The sequence below is a fragment of the Saccopteryx bilineata genome, chromosome 9, assembly GCF_036850765.1.
Source record: "Saccopteryx bilineata isolate mSacBil1 chromosome 9, mSacBil1_pri_phased_curated, whole genome shotgun sequence".
Lineage (NCBI taxonomy): Eukaryota > Metazoa > Chordata > Mammalia > Chiroptera > Emballonuridae > Saccopteryx > Saccopteryx bilineata.
The window spans coordinates 72,263,020-72,286,273 of record NC_089498.1 but is presented as its reverse complement, the minus strand read 5'-3'; the positions used below and the strand labels follow the sequence as shown (position 1 = coordinate 72,286,273).

The 23,254-nt window shown below is 50.9% G+C and overlaps 1 protein-coding gene across 1 annotated transcript in view; it reads right to left on the bottom strand.

Moving 5' to 3' along the window:
• COL13A1 (collagen type XIII alpha 1 chain) overlaps positions 1-23,254 on the bottom strand; it is an 88,105-nt gene that overhangs the window by 6,030 nt on the left and 58,821 nt on the right. Inside the window, exons 25-36 of the mRNA XM_066244147.1 lie at positions 22,676-22,738; positions 21,599-21,643; positions 21,168-21,311; positions 19,694-19,792; positions 17,838-17,882; positions 14,986-15,027; positions 14,004-14,030; positions 13,007-13,087; positions 6,719-6,772; positions 6,146-6,199; positions 5,142-5,177; positions 220-306 (exon numbers count right to left, since the gene is read on the bottom strand). Coding sequence (XP_066100244.1) covers positions 220-306; positions 5,142-5,177; positions 6,146-6,199; positions 6,719-6,772; positions 13,007-13,087; positions 14,004-14,030; positions 14,986-15,027; positions 17,838-17,882; positions 19,694-19,792; positions 21,168-21,311; positions 21,599-21,643; positions 22,676-22,738 — 777 coding nt within the window. The remainder of the gene's footprint in view (positions 1-219; positions 307-5,141; positions 5,178-6,145; positions 6,200-6,718; positions 6,773-13,006; positions 13,088-14,003; positions 14,031-14,985; positions 15,028-17,837; positions 17,883-19,693; positions 19,793-21,167; positions 21,312-21,598; positions 21,644-22,675; positions 22,739-23,254) is intronic.

The following is a 23,254-nucleotide window of genomic DNA, read 5'->3' as shown; positions in this document are numbered from 1 at the left end:
TGCATCTTCAAGGAGAGGGATTCTGCCAGAACAACCTGCAGCTGTGGCTTTAAGGCAACACCAGCAGCAGCAACCCTTCATGGGCCAAGTGTACAGAGAGGTCTGGGAGCACCAGTGCAGCCATTCGGTGCTCATCTTCGTTCATTTGCCTTCTTTGTTTCCAGTGTGCAAACCTCGAGGAAAGTACTAGAAGAAGGCAAGTGATAAATGAAAACATACCAATGGACAGGGGGCATCTAATCCAGGCGCTCCTTGGTCTCCCTTATCCCCTTTAGGCCCTCTAGAGCCTTTCTTCCCCCTCTCCCCCTGCAAACAATAGTTTAGTTCGAGAAAAAACAAAACGTCAAAACTTTAGCATCGTTCATGTGTTAAGGTTAAAGACAGAAAAAGAAAAAATTAAAGAGGGGAAAATAGCTTCCCTAAACTAGGACAGTCTCCCCAGTAGGGTCTGGGGTCAGTGCTCACTGCCACCCCTCTGAGAACCCGAGGATTTGGCTAAAGCGGGTGGGGAGGGCAGGGAGGTGAGCGAGGCCTGGGAGAGGGAGCAGAGGGGCCCAGAGGTGAGGGGGAGGGAAATGCAGAGGAAAGACACTGGTGGCCAGTTTTGCTACTACTGAGCCCAGGGCGGTCTATGATCAACAAGGGGACTTACTTCTTTCTCTTTGAGGGTATATTTTTGAAAGACTTTGGCCTGACAACTTTTGTCCCAATTGATTTTTGTCCCTTTGATATTCTATTAGGAGGCAAGGTGACTTTTGTTGAGAGCCCTGGGGTGTGTGTGTGTGTGTGTATAAGAACACAGCAGGTATGCAAGTGTGCACGTACATGGTTGTACATATGTGTGCATGAATGTATGGGTACCTGCTTATGCATGTGTGTGTATGCAACTGTGCCTGTACATACAGAAGTGTGTGTGAGAATGTGCTTGGGCATTTGGATACCAGTATGTGCATGTAGGAGTGGGTGCTGCGTGTTCAAGAGCACATGTGTACATGTGTGTCCAGGTCTCAGGGGTGGCCCCTGGCTCTCAGCTGGGTCCTGCTATTCTAGGTGTCTCTGGCATCCCAGTCCAAAGCCATAGGCAGCTATTTGCTTATGGACAAGTTGGCTCAAGAAATTCATTTGTTTCTGAAAACCTTCAGGAAACATCGTCTTTCTAAATTGAATCTATTTTGCACTTGTCAGAGTCACTCTTCATTTAAAGAAGGGCTGTGCAGAATTCTTAGTAATGACTTTGAGTTTTGATTTTCCGAGGTTTGGTTTCCTTATAAAGGGGCCAAATATGCCCCTGGGGACTCTTTCTGGGAACTCCTATCCCCTACAGAAGGCCAGATGCTCCCACAGTGCTCCTCCAAGGCCACAAGACCCTGAAGGAGGGCAGCATATTGATCAGAGCAAAGGCTTAAAGCCAAAGCAGGCTGTGCCTATTATCAGCAGTGTGACTTTGGGAAGTCACTTAACCTCTCCAAGCCTCAGTTTCTTCATCTGTAAAATGTGGATAATAACACTTGCCTCAAAACTTTGTGTAAGTGCTTGACACTGGCACATAGTACGTGCTCAGTAAATGATAGCTGCTTCATAACGGCAACAGCAATTATTATTTCTTGGTAGCTAGTATAGGGGTCAAGGTTGCCATAAGAGGTATGGGCTTGTTGTGTCACTGTGTCCTGTCACGGAAGGCTAGGGCTTTGTTAGAGGGAGGAAAAGGATAAGAATGTTTTTGATATTTTCCAGGATCTTTAGAAATTACTCAACTTTCTTGATTCCTGAGGTTCCCTGTAATTGCCAACACATTGTTCTAGGTGAGCTTTCTAAACTGTAAATGATTACTTAGAAAATGATCTATTTTAAGAGGAAACAAGTTTATGCACATCAATCAGGAATAACTACTCTGGCTCTGAGATCCTCCCGGCAATGGGAACATCATGACATGGATAATCTCCAAACAGTGGACAAGCAAAGCCACTGCCAGTTTGGGTGGAAAGCCCCACGGGAAACCCTCTCAGGAATGCGGCCCCTCGTTCTCCTTGGGCCGGGCCCGAGTGTGAAAGCGAGCTCAGCTTCCCGAGTTCAGAGGGGGACAAGGCTCTCAGAGCCTGGGGGAGTTCCGGTCCTGGATCTGCCTGTGGGTGACAGAGGTCTCCTGGTCCTGACTTTTAGGATGGGTAACTTGCATTATGTGGTGTCATGCACCAAGGGCACAAAAAATGGCTTCACGTTGGGTGCCCTTTGAAGACAGTAGAGTAGAAGCTTCACCTACATCCTCCCTGCTCCCAGAGGCCCCGACAAAGAGAGAATTCCAGCGGGCACAGAGAAAGTCAAGCTGCAGAGGTTTCTTTAGACAAAACGCATGTATAAAAATTGATTTTAGAGGAAATAAATTAAAACTGGGGAGTGAAAGGGCTAGGATGAGGGATATGGGATTGTTATAATGTAGTGAGCAATATGGGGGAGCCATATTGCAGGAGTAAAAGAAGGAAGAGCCAGGCCCAAAAAGAGAGAGAGGAAGGGCTGGCAGGGAGGTAAGGGGGCCTGGGGAAGCAAGAGACTTCTGCATGCACATGCACACACACACTCACACACGTGCAAGTGTGCACACACACATTCCCCGGTGGCACATCTCAGGAGTGACGGTAGCCTCACTGCATGCACCCAGACCTTTCAGTTGACTGTGGCTGGCAGGCAGCTACACTGCCTGATGCCCCAACTGCCAAATTCATACCCCCCTTTATCCTTTGATGGAGTTTTCCCTTTTAAAAGTGGCTCTTAGGCCAAATTCACAGGTTTGTGAAGAAGGGACAAGAAGTGGTCCTCAGTGATAGGACAGGACATTCTTTTCATGGGCACGTGCATCCCCTCGTAACGCTGTCCCCGGGGGCTCTGGGCCTTGTCCACCACTACAAGGAGCGTCCTCCTTCCATGAATTGGAAAGAGGCTATGAGACCATACTCTGGAGGAACACAGAGGAGCAATGTTTAAGACTGCGTCTCAAGTCACTATACGATAGGACAACAGGCTCGGTACACACACATGGTGGGACCTGTGTTAATGTTAGGGGGCTGGCCAGCAGCCACCCTCCACACTTGGTGGGGACAGGGGCCTTTGAGCATCTCTGGCTTCACCTTTACAAGCAACACTGAAACTTCTGATCAGACTGTCACCTAAGCTCTTCTGGCCTCTTACCTTGACCAAAGTGTCAATATTCTGAGCTTCCAGGCAACAGAAAAGAACCCCAAAACTGTCTATGGCAAAGTGCCGACTCTACTTGGACCTTCCTTTGTTTTGGAGGCTTTGTTTCCAAGCCCTCATATCTCCCCCCAGAATCCTAATCGGCTGATGGAAGAAAGAGGCCTGAGCGGGGGTGAGCTGTAGGAGGGACCCTTCCAGGACATTCCGGCAACTGGAGAGTCAGACCTCTTGGAGGGAGAGAAAAGCTGTTCTTTGCTTGACTCAGTAGCCTGCTCTATGGAATAAGTCAGTTGGTTCTTTGCCATACTCAAGAGAAGGTTCATGTAGCTTGACTGCTTTCTGGACTTTCCTAAGTGACTTATTGCTAGTTTACATATGGGCCGAGGAAAGTGTGTAAAACCTCAGAAAAGGGAAGTGGAGAAGAAATGTTTTCCCACAGATCCCTACAGCCTTATTGGCTCATTCGGTGGCCTTGCTTCCTTAACCATCAGTGCCTCCAGCCTCTCCCCGCCCCTCCATCTGTGACGCAGGCGTCTGCCGCCCTGCCCCCACTGCTGGAGCAATAGTCACCACTGAGGCTGGGGCTGCAGCCCTCAAATGGCTCAGTGCCTCAAGCCAACTGAAAACGTCTTGAGAAAAAAGTTTAAAAAGTATTAATTGAATATGACAAAGAAAAACAGAACACTTTAGAAATACATTAGAAAGGAGGTTAGTATGCCAACTAGAAGGTGGAATGATCAATTTTTTTAGTGGCCTAAATTCTTTGATGCCACAGTAATGGAGGTGGGCTTCATAGCCTGCCTGGTGGGCCGGCACATTTCGGAAAGTGGGTCTGTTAATTCCAGTGGTTTCTAGACCCAGTGGTCCCACGGACAGTCCAGTCTGTGCAGGTCTTCCTGCCCCCTCTTGTTTATAAAACATGCGGGACAAACTGAGTTGCTTTTGGAGACTGGAACTGGTGCTAGATAGAAGCCTATGGATTCTGGTATTTTCTATTCATGATCATGGTAATCAGTGTGCAAAGATCAGCTGAACCATTTGGGTTCCAGAACCCGCCTGCTCTGCCTTTCACTCTGTGGGAACATGGTGCATCTTATCATTGCTCTGGGCCTGTTACTCCATCTGTTCTTTCCACTTCTCGTCCCGCTAAGCTTCTCGGATAGTAGAACCCAGTAGAAGATGTCTGGGGCCTGTAGGGGGCGTGCATCACATTCTGAGAACCACTGTGATGAAGCAGCAGTTGAGATGCTCTAGAAAAAAACCTGAAGGCCACCTCTTGGTCAGATGGAATTAAATGGCTGTTGTTGGGACCCAGTATGTCACCATATGCAATATATGTGCCAAGCTTCATATACTATTATGTGGCTGTGAGTGCTGTGAACATTTAATAAGTGTCCTGGTGAAGATGGCAGAAACCAAAGGGAGAGCAAGGGGCCTCAGAAAACAAAGTTATGTCACAGTTCCACGGACACTTTCCAAGAGCAATAATGGCTGTGGAAGGGTTGGCTGCTTCCAATAGCTGTCTGCTTGTTCTCGGAACTGGAATTTATTTTCTCTCTCACCAGTGGCCTGGGATGTCTGGCAAAACTAAGTTTCAGAGGCTGGGACTAGGCAGCGATGGATTTAACAGTATCATTTGGTGGTCCATTGTGAGGACATGAAAGAGGGAGCTGGGCACAGGACTCTCATCACTGCATGGCAGTGCTAATCTGATGGTCACCATGGGATTCAGCCTCCCCTTGTCAGTGGAAAAATACATGCTTCAATGTCAGGATCAGGCCCCAGGCTCCCTGCGTGCCGCAGATTAAGCCCCTCACATAAGCCTTTTAATTTTAATGATTCATCAGGAAAAACTGCATTTGCCATGTTGGGTCAGGAATCCCCAATTGGTCGTTCCACCACATCATGAAGACATTAGTAACCAGAGCCGAAGTGCAGAGGGTCAGACTCACCCGGTTTCCTTTGTCCCCAGGTGGTCCGTGTAAACCCTGTCGTAAGTCAGAGAAGTGGAGATACATCAATGAGAAAACAGAGGATGGCTCTACAGTCCTTCCTTCCGGGCTCATAAAGTTCCTCTCTGATGCCTAATTTAGTGAAGACAGATTTAATTATCCCTGTTTTACAGAAGGGGAATAAAGGGGCTAAGGAACGTAACCAAGAATGTGGTTCTAGTTTTCCTGCTCTGCAGCCAACGTCCTGCTGCGTCCTTCAGGACCCTTGAAGCCGAAGAGTGATGGGTGCTGAGGACACAGCTGCGTAGAGAGCTCTCCTGGCAGAGGAGGTGTCTGCATGGCTCTCCTGCCAGGCTCTTGCTAGGAAACTGACTGTAAAGCTCTTCAGACCCTCTCTGTGAGGTGCACGCTGCATGTTCTCAGGTAGGGAATGAGCACAGGCCAAGGCTGGCTGGGGCTGCCAACTTAGCTGGAGCAGAGCGGCCTGGGCAGCCAAGCATGGAGCCGGTGAGCACATGTACAACCTTCAAGTGTGGGAAACAAAATTCTGGTTCTCTTGGGCAATCAACTTATTTATTTATTTTTTAAATAAACAAGGAAATCTGTTGTGGGCAGGAAGCCATCCCTTGGGAAAGCTGCCCCTTGCCTTTCACGATAGTGATTTGAATTGGATTCTGTCCCTCTTGAGGGCCAGGGCATTCACGTGAGACCCTCCCTGCACTGAACAGAGGCTTGCAGTGGACGGGGCTCGTAACCTGTTTGCTACATCTCATGAGATGGTCCCCATGGCTGAGGACCTGGTCCCCCAACAGGGACACGTGAGCAGTGCCCAGCAGGGATGTTCCAGGGCATCAACCAGTGGGCTGTCGGCAGCTTCCTCTGTCACAGACCTGAGAATTCTCACTTGGGTCTAGATATGTTTGCTGCTCTGGGTATTCTGTTTGACAGTGTTTCTGGTGGTGGACAGGGTGGGTGAAGAGAGTCTCTGACCCCATGAAACTTACAGGAAGCCCAGCTGCTCCCGTTGGTCCTGTCATCCCAGGGTCGCCTTTGCTGCCCTGGAATAGGAGGAAGAAACCCGTGAGCCCTCTGGACCTACAAACAACCTTCTAGCAACTATTCTCTGTTTAAATCCGGGACACCTCTCCAGTCCCCTCCAATAGCTCTCTAGGAAGCAAGGTCTAAGCGAAGGGTTGGGGTGACTGGTATGGACTTTGTCCCGAGGGGAGATGTGGAGACCCCTCACCCTCCTTGTAGCAAAGCCTATTCCCCAAGGGCCTCTGGAAGGGCCAAATAGTGTCCTGGGGTACTGACTGGCCAGGGGCAGAGGCAGGAAAGGAGAATGAGGGAGGAAACATGAAGGCAGAGAAAGGAAAAAAGGAAGGGGAAGAGAGCTTGATTTCTTCTTTGAAGCCGTGTCACTCCTCAGAGCAACCACCCTGGTTAAGGGATGGCACTTGCTCCATCTAAGAGGGATGGGTAAGGTGGGACTGCCAGGGCCGATGTGGTAACCCTGTGGGCCGCAGCGGCCAGGGCTGAGGACGGCCACCCAGGATTCCCGCGCACGGAGCACTCACCCTCTCGCCCTTTGGTCCCGCTGGGCCTGGAACTCCAATTGGTCCTGGAGTACCCTGGGGAGGTGAAGGAAAGCAGAGATGATGGTTCTGACACAGCAGGAGCCCTGGGAACCCTGCCCAGTGCCCAGAGAGGAGCAAGTCCAGTGGCCCAGTTTTCAGTGTTGGCGTGGCCAGGCTCACTTAGGGCAGCCATTTGACTGAACCTTGGTCCTGTTTGGGTTTGTGGGCCTTGGGGAGAGAGAGCCTCTCCCGGCCTCAGAGCCAGATTTGAGAAAGAAAACGCTTTCACTTCACAACCAAGCTTGCCAAGGCTGAAAACGGTTGCTTAGTTTGCTCCTAAAAGCGCTTGGGACGGAGTTGACACCATCCCAGGGTTGGGGGGCCTGGGGGCTGGCACCCCTTTGCTGTCACAGCTCCACATGCAGCGGGAGGGTCTTCATGCCACAGAGACCGATGCAGACGCAAACAGAGGCAGGCGTGGGAGGGTCATTCAGCCAATGCCCACCCCGCCTGCCCCCACTGCGGGCCCCAGTTTGGCCTTCAGGCTCTGGCCAGACCTTCTGTCCCTTCCCAGGCCCAATGGAGCAGGCTGGATTGGGGAGTGAATTAGTCTGCCTCGATGTCTGCTGACACTGGCCAGGAGGGGAGGTGTGTCATACACGCTCCTCACTCAGGGCTGCAGGGGAGCCAGGCAGCTGGAGCTATGGGAGCTGCGTTGCTTAGAGACAGAGCAGGGCTTGCTGTGGTATAATTAAGCATCTTCCCCAGGTTCCCAATTACAGCTCTGCTAGATGGGGTCTGCATTTCAGAGCTTCCTATTGCTCTGCTCAGTGTTTGTGCTTCCTGCTCAGACCAGAGGACGTGGGGGCTGGTGTGTCCAGTGTAGGCGGGCAGGGACAGGTGGGGAAATGCTCATTCACTTTACATGGGGATGGGGGGCAGCTCCCTGTGCAGCTACAAGGAGAAGGCTGGGCATCTGTGAAAAGAGGATGTCCAAAATGAGAGAGGCCAGATTGCAGCAACGGTTCAAACAGGACTCCGGAGTCACTGGTTGGCTTGAGTTGTGCCTCCAAGGCTACGATATTGCAGACATTTCTCAGCCTCTCTGAGGGTCAGTTTTCCCATCTGTAAAACGGGGATGATAACACGAGTGTCTGCCTCTCAAGCCGCTGCTGGGCTAAAATGCATACATGCCGTGCATTTGGCTCCCAATGAATGTTTGTATTGGCAGGGCAGGACTATTTCTCCCATAAAAATTTTCCTTGAAGGTGTGATATTGATTTTATGAAAAAATAGATCCCCAGGTCCAAGGGGACAGAACATATGGATTTGCACTGCTCTGCTCCGTCCAGCAGGAACGGAGTAAGGAGTTGAGAGGGAAGTCTGAGTTCCTCTGATTCTGGCCACAGTGCTGACTGGCCACCCGGGAACTGCGTGCCAGGTGCGAGGAGGATGGACGTGCAGGGACATAGTTATGTTTAGAAAACAGGTATATTCTCCGTTTATGAGAGTCTATAATTTTAACTCCATAAACACATCATGAGGAGAGGCCCCAGGAAGGCCTGTTGCCGCTGCGATTCCACCTCTCCCTCTATCCTGTGTGCGTGTCCTCGTCTCCACATGGGGGCCCTGTGAGCTCTCTCCTCCCGCCAAGTGCTGCTCATCAGAACTTTGTCTTCTGGGCAGACCAAGTGCCTGTGGTCTCAACAATTCCTGCCAGGGCAGAGCTGAGACTCACTGGAAGGGGCTGGACAGCACTGCTCTGGTTACAGTTGTTCCTGACAGGAAAGTCCAGCCCCCGGGCCCTGGGTGGGCAGTGATCCCAGCACTACGGGAAGGGACAGGCTTCAGCGAGGAGTGCCACTGCCCGGAAGACCTCGCAGGGTGCTCTGGGAGGAGGGCTGGAAGGTGGGAGGAGGGACCTTTATTCTGATGCCTCAACTGTTTGTAAAAAAAAAAAAAAAAAAAGGTCCAAGTGCTTTCTAGTCATGAGTAGGCGATGTATGTTTTCTGGAATCAGGAAGAAAAAAGAAAGAGGGGACCTGAGTGTCCATCAATTAGCTCTGTATAAACCCCCTTGTTGAGATGGGTCAGGGAGTGAAGATGGAGCTGTAACATGCCCACAGAACACTGAGTTCGGACCGGCCTGTGTGCTCCTAAGTGCTACCCCTGCCCTTGGCCGTCCCACGTGTCCCCGCCCCACACCCATCAGACTGGCGGCTCTGCAGTACCAGGAAGCACCTGTGGGTGGACAGGAGGTGGACAGAGCTCACAGGATGAAGACAACACAGCACGACGGGCACACACAGACACTCTTGTGTTCGGTGGGGCTGAGTCACGGCCCAGGTCCCCAGGGCTGGGCTCCCAGCCTGATCTCAGCATCCGTGTAGGAAGAGTCTGTGCTGCTGGAGTGGGACTCCCACCCCACACTCACCAGCCTGGAAATTCGGATTTGAGGACCCTGGGTGCATACAATGAGCAGGGAAGTTTAGGTGAAGACCAGCCATCTTTGGTAAAGAGGCCAGAATAAGCACTTCTGAACTGAGCACAGATGGTACCCTTCTGGTGTCAGTGGTGGGACAAGGCATGACTCACTGGGAGAATGAGGCCACAGTGGGACAGACGAGAGGGATCACAGGCCAGGGGTGGCATGGGGTGGGGTGAAGGGTAATGGAGAAGTGACACTCACCGGTGGCCCAGGCCTGCCGTCCAAACCTGAAGCTCCCTGGACGAAGGGAACAGTTTGACCAAAAGAAGGGTAAGGGAGGAATGGGAGGGAGAAAAGGGACCAGGGAGGGAAGAGGTGAGTGAAGCAGTGACTCTGGACAGACATAAATGCTGGTAATCAAACAAAACGGGAGAAGTAAGCTTGGGAGGACAGGTAATGGTATTCACATGGAAACCAACAAAAACATGGAGACGCTGAATGCAGTGTGCTGACTGCTGAGCGGGCTGGACGGGGATCAGAGCAGGTGGGTGTGCTGATCATCTGTGCCCCCTGCTCCCCTCTCTCCTTTTATACCCTCTAAGAAAGGCCTCTCCCAAAGGGTTGCAGCGCTTCGGGGAAAGGGATATAGAAAGTGAATTCATGGGAAGGTGTCTGGAACCTCAGGCAATGTGAACTTTCCAGGACTGGCCTCACTGCGGGGAGCCGAGCCTACCTGGAGTGTGGGGACCTGGTGAGGGTGGTCTTTCCAGCCTATTTTGCAAACCTTTTGAGACTAGGCCACACTGGGGGACCCTGAGAGGCTTGGCACTGAGTAATAGCTCCCGGCTTTGAAGCCTGAGTTGATGCTTCTTCTTTCACCAGGTGGGAAGAGTTGGTCCTTAAAATCAGTCGTCCCCAACCTATTTTTGGGCCATGGACCAGTTTAATGTCAGAAAATATTTTCACGGACTGGCCTTTAGGGTGGGATGGATAAATGTATCACATGACCAAGACAAACATCAAGAGTGAGTCTTAGACAGATGTAACAGAGGGAATCTGGTCATTTTAAAAAAATAAAACATCGTTCAGACTTAAATATAAATAAAATGGAAATAATGTAAGTTATTTATTCTTTCTCTGTGGACCGGTACCAAATGGCCCACGGACCAGTACCAGTCCACGGCCCGGGGGTTGGGGACCACTGCCTTAAATGATAATACTAATGATGCCTGATATCTCTACTCTGGACCTTCACAGTTTGAACATTGCAACACAAGCTCAATCCATTCATGTTATTACAGACAGGGGCTTTGGGGGCAGCTAACTGGGACGGAGGGCGAAGGCCCTGTATGCCCTGGAGTAAACAGGGTAAAGGGTGGGATGCTGTTACAACCCACTCACTATGCAGTATCTGGTGTTACATGCAGTGGGAACGGGAGCTCTTCTCCAATCTTGGACTATAAAGCTGCCCGTGAGACCATCCTGGAGAACCAGGGGAAAACTAACTAATGATTCCAGTGTGACGAGTCGGGGAGAAGGGAGCAGGACACCCGAGTTCAGTAAGGGCTGAGTCCTTGAAAACTGCTTCTGAATAAGCCTCAAAGTGAGCCTCGGCTTGAGGATGTTAAAGGTGAGGGGATGACCTAGGAAAGAAGGTCAGGGAGCTGCTTCCTCCTGGGGAAAAGGTGTTGCTTGGAGGACCTCCAAGGCCTTGCTTCTCAGTTTGAGAACCATGTAATTCCGGGGCGGTCCCGATTCACAGCCTAGAGAGCTGTGCTTCTCAACCGCAGCTGCTGTATCAGAATTTCCTGGGGTGATGTAAAATGATACAAATGCCTCATGCCACCCCAGCCCAATTCAACCAGAAATCTTTAAGAGTGAGATTGGGGATAATGGCAAGTTAGAAAAGCTACAGGTGACTTGAATGTGCAGTCAGTTGAGAGCCACTTCTGCAGGGCACATAGGGAGAAGTCAATAGGCTACGCCTGGAAAACATGGCGCTAGTACATGAAATAGCATATTGAAGTGAAGCCTAAAGACAGAACTCCTGCTAAACAGCCTGGGACTGTGGGGAAAGCTAGCGCTATGGCCTCGTCTCTCTAAGCTCAGATTTACCAGTTAGTGTGGTAAACTACATTTATTCATATTAGTACTGAGTTGTCTTGAGAGGTCTGGAGCAAAGGGCATAAACTGGAGGCTTGCAGGCCCCATGTGGGCCACTGACATATTTTGTTGGTTGGTAGTGTTGCAAAAAATTTTGATTTAATGTAAGAAAATAGGGAAGTTTCACACAAAATGCCAGATATTCAGCTTCCTTTGAAAAATTAGAAGATCCAAAAATACTGGACCCTCATTCTTCTAAGGCAATAGTCAGCTGAACTGAGAAGGGGCTTATCTACTTAAGAAGGAACACATGGTGTCTGGGTGCCACAGTCCACACCACTCCCTATTGTCTTTCTGAAGTGCATGTTAATAGCCATTTATGAATATGCTTGCTCTATTGTTTTCTTAAGCTAGCAAAAGCATTTCTTTGTATCCATGTCTTTATCAAGAGTAGAAAAATTAAAGATAGACTGGGTACTTTCTCCTCTGGCATTTTCTTTGCTGATATTACATGTTTGGTCTCTGTGCTATTTGCATTTTGTCTGAGTTCTCTATATGTTCTAGAGTTGTTAGGGCCATTAAAGGTGGACAAAGAGAGATTCGTGGTTGAATAGGGGCAGGAAAGCTGTTGAATAGTAAGGAGTACTTTGTCATCCCACACAGCTTAAGACATGGGAAAATGTCTGCTAAAGTCGTCAGTTTTTTCGTAGTCTGTCAAGTGAATCAGCTCCTTCAACGTTCCTACGTTTGACACACTAATGAGGGTGTAGCTATATCTTTTGCTCTTGCTTTTTGGTTGCTGTGATTATATTAAGCAGACCTTCCAGCTCTGCCAAGCTGGGGTAATTAGGTTTCCCATTGTTCCCCTGCTCTTTATGACTCCCTGGGGTGGGAGCTGGCTTGGGGCCTGGGACAGAGGAAGCCCCAGTGGTTGGAAAGAGCCCCTTGCGAGGCTGTGGCCCCAGTGGAGGAGCAGCTTCTGGCTGGCCTAGCCACTGACTTAATATGTGACCTCAAGTGACTCCCTTTCTTCTCTGGGCCCATCAGTAAATGGTTAGATGGATCATGGAAACCCCTTCCAGCTCTTGAAAAACAAACCGAAAGGAGGGCCAACCTCACTGGGCTGTGAGGGAGGATAAAGCCCAAGGCGGTGGGATGGGTTCACCTGGACGAGGTGACCAGGCCATCACCCCACTGAAGCTTGGGGGGGGGCCCAGCTTAGGCCCCACATCTGGAAAAGCCTTCTGAGCAGCCCATACTTGGACCTGGGGCCTCTAGCTCTGGGCAGGCTGAGATCAGAGATCGCAGGGAACTGGGATCTAAGTGGCTTTATCCAGAGGGGACCGGAGAATGTGACTTTTTTACAAGCTCTTCTTATGTGGTCAGTGCTTAAGAGCGGAGATCGGGGTGCTCGTGGGCCCCTCTGGGGAAAGGGAAGAGAGGTGGAGCACGGCCCGTGTTCTCCAAGCAGGGCCCTGTGAGGGCAAACTCACTGCCTCCGAGTCAGGCACACATAGGGCCTAGGCTGTTCTCAAGCCCCCTCCAGCTGCTCAGCTAGGTGCTCTTTGGGGCAGGGGCCCTGTCTTATTCAGCTTCACATTCTCCCTGCACAGAGGCCAGGAGAATCAGTAGGAGAATCAGAGCCTGTGGTCTTGCCCAGGTGGGAAAGCAGAACCACACTGAGCTCTGGAATGCCCAAATTGTCAGGGCCACCCGGCTGGGGTCCTCAACCATCTTGCTGGGTCCGCGATACTTACGGGTAATCCCAGGGGACCTCGGTCTCCTTTTTCTCCCTGGACACCCTTCTCTCCTTTTGCTCCATCTAGTCCTGCTTCCCCCTGAAAGAAAGGGAGATGGAGGTGATCACAGAAGAGCAGGTCTCAGACAACTCATTCTTGTACTCTACGGTCCTGCAGATGGGAGTGTGTTAGGGAGGGGGACTTAGAGGAGGGAGGAGGTGGCTGACCCATTGGTGGCAGCCTGGGGAAACCAAGGGTCCCTGATTTAGCCTGTCCCTGCCTCATCTAGAGTCCCCTGCATCCTTGTAGTAATTTGAGGTCCCCAACGGGACAAGAGATGATGGAGTGAACACAAACCCTGGGGAAGTTCCAGGTTGGGCTTTGGCACAGGCGACTCTTTGCATGGCAGGAAAACTGGGACCCTGCAGAGGCTGGCTGGCTGTCAGATGTCTGAATGCCACCACTGGAGCTCTGAGTCTCCTAAGTTAATTTGGAGACAAACTGCCCAACAGTTCCCTGAAAACTTTTAGGGCAGGAGACAAGGGCTGTTACCATGCCGTAGGCTCCAGCTTCCTTAGCCATTTGAAGTGCTTTCAGGTGGAGACTGGGAGAGCCCCGGGTCCCAGTGAAGGGGGCGTGGCTCCCAAGAAGAGTCCTACACCATGCTGCTCTCTGTCTCCTCTCCCACTTACACTTCACACGGAGCAAAGGGTCTGCAGCAAGTTTCATGGGAAAAAGATTTCATCATTTGCCAAGATTCTACCTTGTGATTTTGTAAGATTGACTGATGAACGGGAAAAATTTAAATCTGAAACCTGCCCAGTGTCAATATTGAATATTAAAAGGACCATAGGACTTCATTTTGTCCTGATCATATCTCACTGGCCTGTCACATGATTCCATTTGGAGAAGTGGTCAGCTGGGCTGCCCGCCTCTAAAGTACTTTCCCTCTTTTCTGCCCTCACTGATGAAGTCCCCCCACCTACTCCGCCCGTTACATGTGACCTCTTTTTACCTTTGGTCCAGGAATGCCTTGGAGCCCCTGCATTTGGAATAAAAACAAAGTGCCTCAGAATTGCATTTCTTGTTAAGTAAAAAAATTCCTTGTCCATAAATTGGACCACAAAAGTGCAAGGGCTTAGGTCACAGAGCCTGGCCTGGGTCCCTGTGCAGGTCAGGCAGAAAGGAGTGCTAAGAGGGGGTGTGCTTGGGGCTCACTGGGGTGGGGGTCTGTGCCAGGGTTCCCCAGCCAGGGACTGAGACTTTTTCTGTGTCCCCCACAGCTGACCAGAGTCTCATGAAAGGAAGACTGAGGTGAAACACAGCAAAAGTTGAATAAATTAATACATGCAAAGTGCTTAGAGCAGTGTCTGGCACACAGAAAATTACAATAATGTTGGCCACTATCATTATTACTGTTTCTGCCAATGACAGTGGGTGTCATAGTGCCTCAGGACCATGAACCCCTTAGAAGCAAAAACTGGCATCTATTGATTTAGGGTACTTGAGGGCCCCTTTAGGGGCAATGCAAAGGGGTCTTTCAAAAGCCTTGTCTTATCATCTGTAACCACAGGAAGGCCCATTCAGTGGGGCTGGTTTTAAATAGGTCACTTTTAATTTTAATCCTGGTCTTGCCAGTTGGTTAATAGGAAGAGGGAAGAAGAGGAGCAGACGTCTGATAGCAAAGGTCAAAGCTTACTGACAGAGTGACCCCCTGCAGGGTAGTGGGCCTGGACCCCAGAGCTGCTGGGCCAGTCCACTGTTTCCAAGAAACCAGGCAATGTCAAGCTCCTTAGTGTCACTGGAACGGTGCCTGTTTAACTGCCTTTTTAATATGGGGGGTGGGGGAGAGGGGCTTGTGGATGAGAAAATCCCGCCCTAGAGGAGAAGGTGACAATGACCCAGTGCTAAGTTTGAGCCCAGAGACTACCATGGGGAGGGGACATTTGGGACCCAATCACAGTGGACAGAAACACTGACAAGCCCTCCAAACTTACCAGAGGTCCGGGAGGCCCCTCTGGCCCTGGTGGCCCAGGAACCTAGAAGTCAGGGGAGATGGTTAGTCCACTCCTGTCACACTGTAAGCGGCCCTGCCTTCTGACATGGCCTAGGGTCTGGCTGGAGACTGCAAAGCTAGATGACAGAACTGCCCAACACACAGTTTCCCGAAAGAAGGCTTAGAACAGGGGTCCCCAAACTACGGCCCGCGGGCCACATGCGGCCCCCTGAGGCCATTTATCCTGTCCCCGCTGCACTTCCGGAAGGGGCACCTCTTTCATTGGTGGTCAGAGAGAGGAGCATAGTTCCCATTGAAATACTGGTCAGTTTGTTGATTTAAATTTACTTGTTCTTTATTTTAAATATTGTATTTGTTCTCTTTTTGTTTTTTTACTTTAAAATAAGATATGTGCAGTGTGCACAGGGATTTGTTCATAGTTTTTTTTTATAGTCTGGCCCTCCAATGGTCTGAGGGACAGTGAACTGGCCCCCTGTCTAAAAAATTTGGGGACCCCTGGCTTAGAACAAGTCACAAACTCATAACAACTCATTAGCCTTTACAATGTTGCAAAAAAAAATCCCAAAACAACCCCCCCCAAACAAACAAACAAACAAAAATAACCAACCCCCCCAAATAAAAACAAAAACAAAAACCCCAAACTAGTGCTGGCAAATGTCCTTGAAACGTCTATCTTCCTAGATTTTATTTTATTTTTTAGCCAGAAAATCTGGCAGCACTAAGTTCTTGCTCATGTGTTCATTCATGGCAACAAATGCCTGGAGCTAAATGAGAACTTGCCTCTCCAGGTGGGTCAGGAGGTCTTCAGTTTGCCTCAGTCCCCACCACTCCCTATTGTCTTTAAACCCAGACCTTTATGTTTGTTTGTGACATGTTTGGCCTTTGTAGACATTTGAATTGAGATCTTTGGCTTAGAGGAACAGAGATTAGTTATCTGGAACTGGGGGAGGCTGAGATATTGCTAAAGAATATTCCTCAAGTCCTCCCAGATTTGTAATAGAGACTTCTGGCCTCAGTTTCCCTTGAGGGCAGGTTGAAGTAGAAGATATTTTGACTGGCCAGTGAAGAAGAGGACCGAGGGCAGTGTTCTCTGAGGAGATGGTGTTCACTGCAGGTTCTGTCTCTGACGAAGATGGACACTCGCTTGTCCACAGTGGCCACCCAACAGGTGCTGGGAACCTGCCTGCTCCCTCGGAGCCGGTCACCTCGCTTCGGCTTTGGGGCTCTTTTTGCCTTCCCAGGGATGGAATCCCTTGGGTGTGACCAGGGTGGGGACTTTCTTCAGTCCACCATAGAGGGAGCCCCTACACTGGACAGATGGAGACCCCTAACATCCCTTGGACCCGTGGACTTTGCAGCTCCCTAATGCAGTCTTCTTGCAGGGAACGCAATCTTTGGAAACTGCTTTAAAGAAATTTACTCATTTTTTTCTTATTATACATAAGTAATTCATGTATTCTGATTGTGGTAGTGGTTATACAAATCTATGCATGTATTAAAATTCACAGAAGTGTACACACGCTCCCCCCAAAGTCAATTTTACTATGTAATAATTAAAATATAAAACACTAAAGTAATACAGACCTATTAAAATATATTTTAAATTAAAAAGAATTGAAAGGAAGAAAAGGAATGAATATTTGGGTACTGGTAATATTTTACTTGATTTTCTTTCACTCTTTTTTGATGCATAAAATATATTAGAATATATGTGAATATTTATGATACATATATAGATATTAATAAAGCCTTTGCTCTTTTTAATTTAACATGAAACCTGTTTTTCCATTTTTTGCAAGTTGCTCACAAGCCTCCTTTTAATGTCAATGTGCTATTCATTGAGTGCAAGGAAAATGAGTTACTGCTTAGCCAGGGCTTGGAGCAGTGCTCAGCGCAAGGAATGCTCTCCAACATGGGGACTATTATTACCATCAGTATTATTACCATAAGTTATTAATCATTTCCTTCTTGTTAGAAATGTAGGCTGTTTCTTATTTTTACTTCAAATACATCTGGAGGGAACAGTTTTGGGTAAAATGCTGAATTTCAGAGTATTTCTTTAGGAGCTCTCCATCTCCAAATAAGTGACACGCATGTTATATAATCAGGCCTGTTTCACGAAATGCAGACGGGTCTTGGCGACACTGAAAGTGATGAGCCAGGGGACTTCCTCAGGGACCGAGAAGGTCTGGTGGTCTCTCCCTGAACTCCACAGTGCTGTTTGAGTGGCCCAGGCCTTCCCACCAAGCACCTTCTTCCTTGGGTATCCTTGACCTCTTGCTTTCCTGGTCCTTTCCCTTGCACCTACAATACTACACCGATTCCCTTCTATGTGGACCTGGCTTCTATCCTGACTACCTCTTACTCCATTGTTTTCCTCTTCTCTTCACCACCACTCCTCTCAGAGAATGATGCCTCTCTCTCTGGGAAGCCTGCCTCTGAACTCCTTCTAGACAAACTCTTACAAAGTCTTCAAGACCCTGCTCAAATGACCCATTTTTGGGAATGCTCACCCGTCCCCCTAGCTGCTGCCATTCGAGTACCCACCACTGGGGGCTGTTTGCTGCACAGGGACTGTTATGTTTGCTTTCTTATCTCCAGGCTCAGCCCTACGAATGAAATGTGGTGGGTGCTTCATGAATGTCAGAGAGGGATTTGATTAATGGGGAGACCATGGAGCAGACTGGGGGCTCAGTGAATGTTCACCTTCTTGGTCCCTTCCCAAATCACTGTGCACACTAGAGAGATTGTGCACACTAGAGAGATTGCAGTGTGATAAGGTCCCTGTCAACTAACCCCCGTGACACGAAAGGCAGAGCAGGCACCACCTACCTCTGCTCCCAGATCACCCTTTTCCCCAGGTTCTCCTTTCTCTCCCTGTGGGCACAAAACAGCATGGTGTGGATGCCAGGACTCAGGAGAGCCTGGGGCAGACATTCCCTCAAATCTGTGACAAGCTGGACGGGAACTAGACTAGGCCTAGTTGTTGTCTATGGAGGTGTCAGCCTGAAGGGCAAAGACAAGGCAGGTGGCTTGTGGCCGCTGCCTTGAAGAATCTGAGTTTTCAGCACGTAGGAGGAAAGGCTGATATTCTGTACATGTCTTGCAGGGCACAGGCCCGAGGATGGACTAACAGAATATGGCATATAGCAAAGGTGATGGAATGTCTCTCTGTGATTGTGTGATAAGCTTATGTTAGAAATTATAACATACTAACGATAACATCTGACATATGTTAAGATTGTTACAAATATGTCACACACACACACACACACAGCTCTCTGTCTTGCTAACATACACTGAAAGACTCTTGCGGGCTGGCCTTGACCTTGAAGAAACAAGCTGCCATAATGTGAATTGCCATTGTCTGACCTGTGGTGGCGCAGTGGATAAAGTGTTGATCTGGAACACAGAGGTCACTGGTTTGAAACCCCAGGCTTGCCTGGTCAAGGCACATATGGGAGTCGATACCTCCTGCTTCTCCCCCCTTCTCTCTCTCTCTCTCCTCTCTTTCTAAAAATGAATAAATAAAATCTAAAAAAAAAAGGGGAACTGCCTACTATGGGGAAGGCCGTGTAGCAAGGAACTACAGGCGGCCACTAGGAGCTGAAGCACTCAGTCCTGCTGTAGCAATGAACTGGAATACATCAACAGCAGCAAGCTTGGAAGAGGATCCCAGCTCTAGAGGGAACACATCTGTCCGACACCCTGACTGCAGCCTGGCCGGGCCCTGGGCAGAGGATCCACCGAGATGTGCCTGGACTCCTGACCCACAGAAACTGTGACATCATAAGTGCACGCTATTTAAGCCGTTAAATTTGTGGTGGTTTCTTTTCTTTTTTTTTTTTCAGAGAGAGAGAGGGATAGACAGAGACAGACAGACAGGAACAGAGAGAGATGAGAAGCATCAATCATTAGTTTTTCATTGTGCGTTGCAACACCTTAGTTGTTCATTGATTGCTTTCTCATATGTGCCTTGACCACGGGCCTTCAGCAGACCGAGTAACCCCTTGCTGGAGCCAGCGACCTTGGGTTCAAGCTGGTGGGATTTTTGCTCAAACCAGATGAGCCCGCGCTAAATCTGGTGACCTTGGGGTCTCGAACCTGGGTCCTCTGCATCCCAGTCCAATGCTCTGTCCACTGTGCCACTGCCTGGTCAGGCTGTGGTGGTTTCTTAAGCAGCTATAGACAACGAGTAAGGGTCCAGAGGCAGAGTAAGGGCCGGCGGGGGGATGCTGACGAAGGAGCTTGCACACCACACCCAGGAGGACTCCCTCCTGCTTGGAGCTGCCCCACAAAGAGGGGATATGTCAGAAGGCAGTGAGCGGCCTCCTGTCCTAGCTGAGGCAGCCAGTCAGTCACAGTTGGGACTGCTTGACCTCTGAGCTTCCTCCCACTTGTGAGAAGTGGATTCTGAATCCTAAAGTCCTAGCGTCTTTGAACTATGTGGGCACCTGAAGACTGAGGCCACCATGCTGTGGGCTGAGGGATCTGGAACTCTTGTTTCTATTCAACTGCAGCACAGAAAGTATCTGCTCATCAAGGGGGCCCCGCCCCAGGCTGGGCAGGCTGGGGCTAGTGCAGGTTCATTGCCATGCCAGGCACCTGCTGGGCTGCCGGCTGCGATGAGGGGTGACCCTTCCGCAGTTGCCTGCTGACAACCTGGGTACCCAGCCCTCTGGCCTTACTGTGAATCCCGGGAGCCCGATTGGGCCAGGCAGTCCTGTTGCTCCAGGTCTCCCTTGGCCACCTGGTTCTCCTTTCTCCCCAGTTGGGCCATCTAGACCCTAAAGACCAACAAAGATTTCTGTTAGTCAAGCGTGAGGTCATCACGTTGAGCATGTGTGACCAATGTGGCATGCATGTGTGACCAATGTGGCATGCATGTGTGGCTTCCTCCAAGGGCAGGTGTCTAAGATGATGACCATTCATAGACAAAAACCGCTGATGCCCAGAGAAGGCTCCCAAGTCAAGGCAGTGGCCTCGTTGGGTGGGCTAAGACCCCTGTGCTTGTACCTCCTGAGTAGAGGGCATCTGCATGCTTTCCCAAGAAGCAGTTTTAAACCCATGGCTTTATCTCTTTTCCAACAAGCTAGCGAGGTATCCAAGGGAGGCAGGATTGTCCCCATTCTAGCGATGAGGGCACTTAGGCTCTGCCAGGCTCAGGGACTTTCATGAGGATACAGACAGAAGATGACAGCATGAGATCTCAGTCTCTTGAGGTGGGACACGGGCCTTCATAAAGGAAGAGGCTTGAGGGGGAAGCAAGTCTTTCTCGTGCCCCCAGTCCGAGGCTGCAGGGCCAGCACTATGCTGGGGGTGGTGCATGCAGAGGGCAGAGGCAGGTCCAGCAGGCCTGGCACTATGCCGGGGGTGGTGCATGCAGAGGGCAGAGTCAGGTCCGCAGGCCTGGCACTATGCTGGGGGTGGTGCATGCAGAGGGCAGAGGCAGGTCCAGCAGGCCTGGCACTATGCCGGGTGTGGTGCATGCAGAGGGCAGAGTCAGGTCCGCAGGCCTGCACTATGCTGGGGGTGGTGCATGCAGAGGGCAGAGTCAGGTCCGCAGGCCTGGCACTATGCCGGGGATGGTGCATGCAGAGGGCAGAGGCAGGTCCGCAGGCCTGCACTATGCTGGGGGTGGTGCATGCAGAGAGCAGAGTCAGGTCCAGCAGGCCTGCACTATGCCGGGTGTGGTGCATGCAGAGGGCAGAGGCAGGTCCAGCAGGCCTGGCACTATGCCGGGTGTGGTGCATGCAGAGGGCAGAGTCAGGTCCAGCAGGCCTGCACTATGCTGGGGGTGGTGCATGCAGAGGGCAGAGGCAGGTCCAGCAGGCCTGGCACTATGCCGGGTGTGGTGCATGCAGAGGGCAGAGTCAGGTCCAGCAGGCCTGCACTATGCCGGGTGTGGTGCATGCAGAGAGCAGAGTCAGGTCCAGCAGGCCTGCACTATGCTGGGGGTGGTGCATGCAGAGGGCAGAGGCAGGTCCGCAGGCCTGCACTATGCTGGGGGTGGTGCATGCAGAGGGCAGAGTCAGGTCCGCAGGCCTGGCACTATGCTGGGGGTGGTGCATGCAGAGGGCAGAGGCAGGTCCGCAGGCCTGGCACTATGCTGGGGGTGGTGCATGCAGAGGGCAGAGTCAGGTCCGCAGGCCTGGCACTCACCGGGGGGCCTGCCTGCCCTGTCTCCCCCTTCTCTCCCTTCTCTCCAGGATGTCCATCTTCTCCTTTTATTCCTGCAGGCCCAGGCTTTCCTGGGGGGCCTTGGGGACCAGGAGGGCCTACATCTCCTGGTTTGCCTCGAGGTCCCTTTAGAAAACATCAACAATACTTATTAGAGACACTAGTGGAGAAAATGAGAGAGGACACAAAAGAATGGCTGGCCTAGGAGACTTGGCTCTTTGTGCTTGGCTGGACCAGGCAGAGAGCCTTTTCAAGTCCCTGTGGGCATCCGAGGGGACTCAACACCAGCCCCAACCCATCACAGTGTGGGGCTCAGCAGGGCTTCTGCAGGGTGGGCCTCCCTTCCTCCCCCTCCCCCCGTACCCAGGGCAAGGACCGTCTTCAGAGGTTTGTCTGGGAGGGTCTGTTCTTACCTTTTCTCCATCGTGTCCTGGAGGGCCTGGCAGTCCAATCTCCCCCTGTAGCCATAATAACTAAAGGTTACTCTCAAAGCAGAGGAGAATGTTAGCTGTCAGTTAGGCAGCACTTCCTGTGTGACAGGAGTCCCCAGAAGGCATGGGCTTGCCTGATCACTGTTTTACAGGTGAGATCCCCGACATGGAATTGTGTGCTCAAGGCCCTCGGTTAGTTAGTGGAGAGTGGAGCCAGGATCCACGTCTGAGCACTCTGGCTCTGCAGCCCACGGTTCAGCCCCAGCCTCACACGCTGTCACTGAGGGCCCTGGGCACTTACTCCAGGGCTCCATGGGACAACTGCCTGCCTCCTGTTCCCTTCACACTCGGCTTCCCGGGCTGGCTGCCCCACAGGGAGCTTCTTTCATTTTCACATCAACCCAAGTCCCTTTTTCAGGTCAGGGAGGGAGATAGAAGGACCGTGGCATCTGTCTTTGATGCCAGGTATCAAGTAGGTGCGCCTCCAAGGTAAAATGATGTAGGTGTTATGAAAGGAGTGGAGAGGAAAGGGCAGTGAATTTTGCCTGATAGATCAGGTGAGGCTTCAAGGCGGAGGTGGACTTTGGAAGGTAAGGAAGAGGGGAGAGGATTTCATGAGCACAGGGCAGAGGCACAAATACGCAAGGCCTTCTGAGAAAAGTCACAGGGGTTGAGGGCAGAGTATAAAAGGGAGTAAGGCAGGGAGCGAGGGAGGTGTGAGACTGGGGACGGGCTTAAGGGCCACGTTCCCTGATGGTGGGCTGGGGTCACTGCTGTGGGGCTGGCTGGTGCAGGGTCCGGTGGGGCAGGCTCTACCACATCAGAGGGGCCTGTAAGGTACAGGTGCCCGAGACAGGCAGCCAGGGAAGAGTGGCCGAACTGAGGGTGGGAGGGTGAGAGCGGCTGCGATGTGGAGTGTACCATGGTGCTTTGGGAGGAATTATTGGCCGGAGTAACGCGGTGGCGTGGGGAGGATGAAAAGGTCATGGGACAAGGGGCAGCCATGGGGTTGTACGTGCAGAGACACATGCAGTGCCCTCTTGTTAAGAGAAGTGTTACCTTCTGGCCTGGAATCCCTGGAGCTCCAGGTGGGCCGATTTGCCCGGGAAGACCAGGGGGCCCCTAGGAAAGAAAAGAAAGACTCAAGGAAGAACTTCCTGGCTAAGGAGGAGTGGCCTGTCACCAGAGGGCTATATATAGAGGCTGGTTTATAGAGATCGGCATTGTACAACATTTCATCAGTGGCAGGAACCCTGTGTTTGTAAAAGAAATAATATGGGGACACCATCATGTAAAGCACTAAGTGTGTCCAGGTTCAAGGGGGTAATGGGGGTCCTAGAACTATGCCCAGAAGCCTCTCCCTCCTCTTTCCTCTAAGGCACCGCTGGAGGCTCCTGGGCCCGAAGAGGACAAATCTGCCCTGCCCTGATGGTGACTTAAAAATGTTTCCAGGAAACAAGGTAAATGTCCACCAGCAGGTGAAGGTCTGGTACGTCAATACAATGGAATGCTACTCAGCAGTGAAAAGAGGACCAAGGCCTGGCACCTGCCATGCGTGGACGAGACCCAGACACATGATGCTGAGAAAGACTCAGACACAGACAACTACACACGGCACAATTCTATTCACAAGGAACT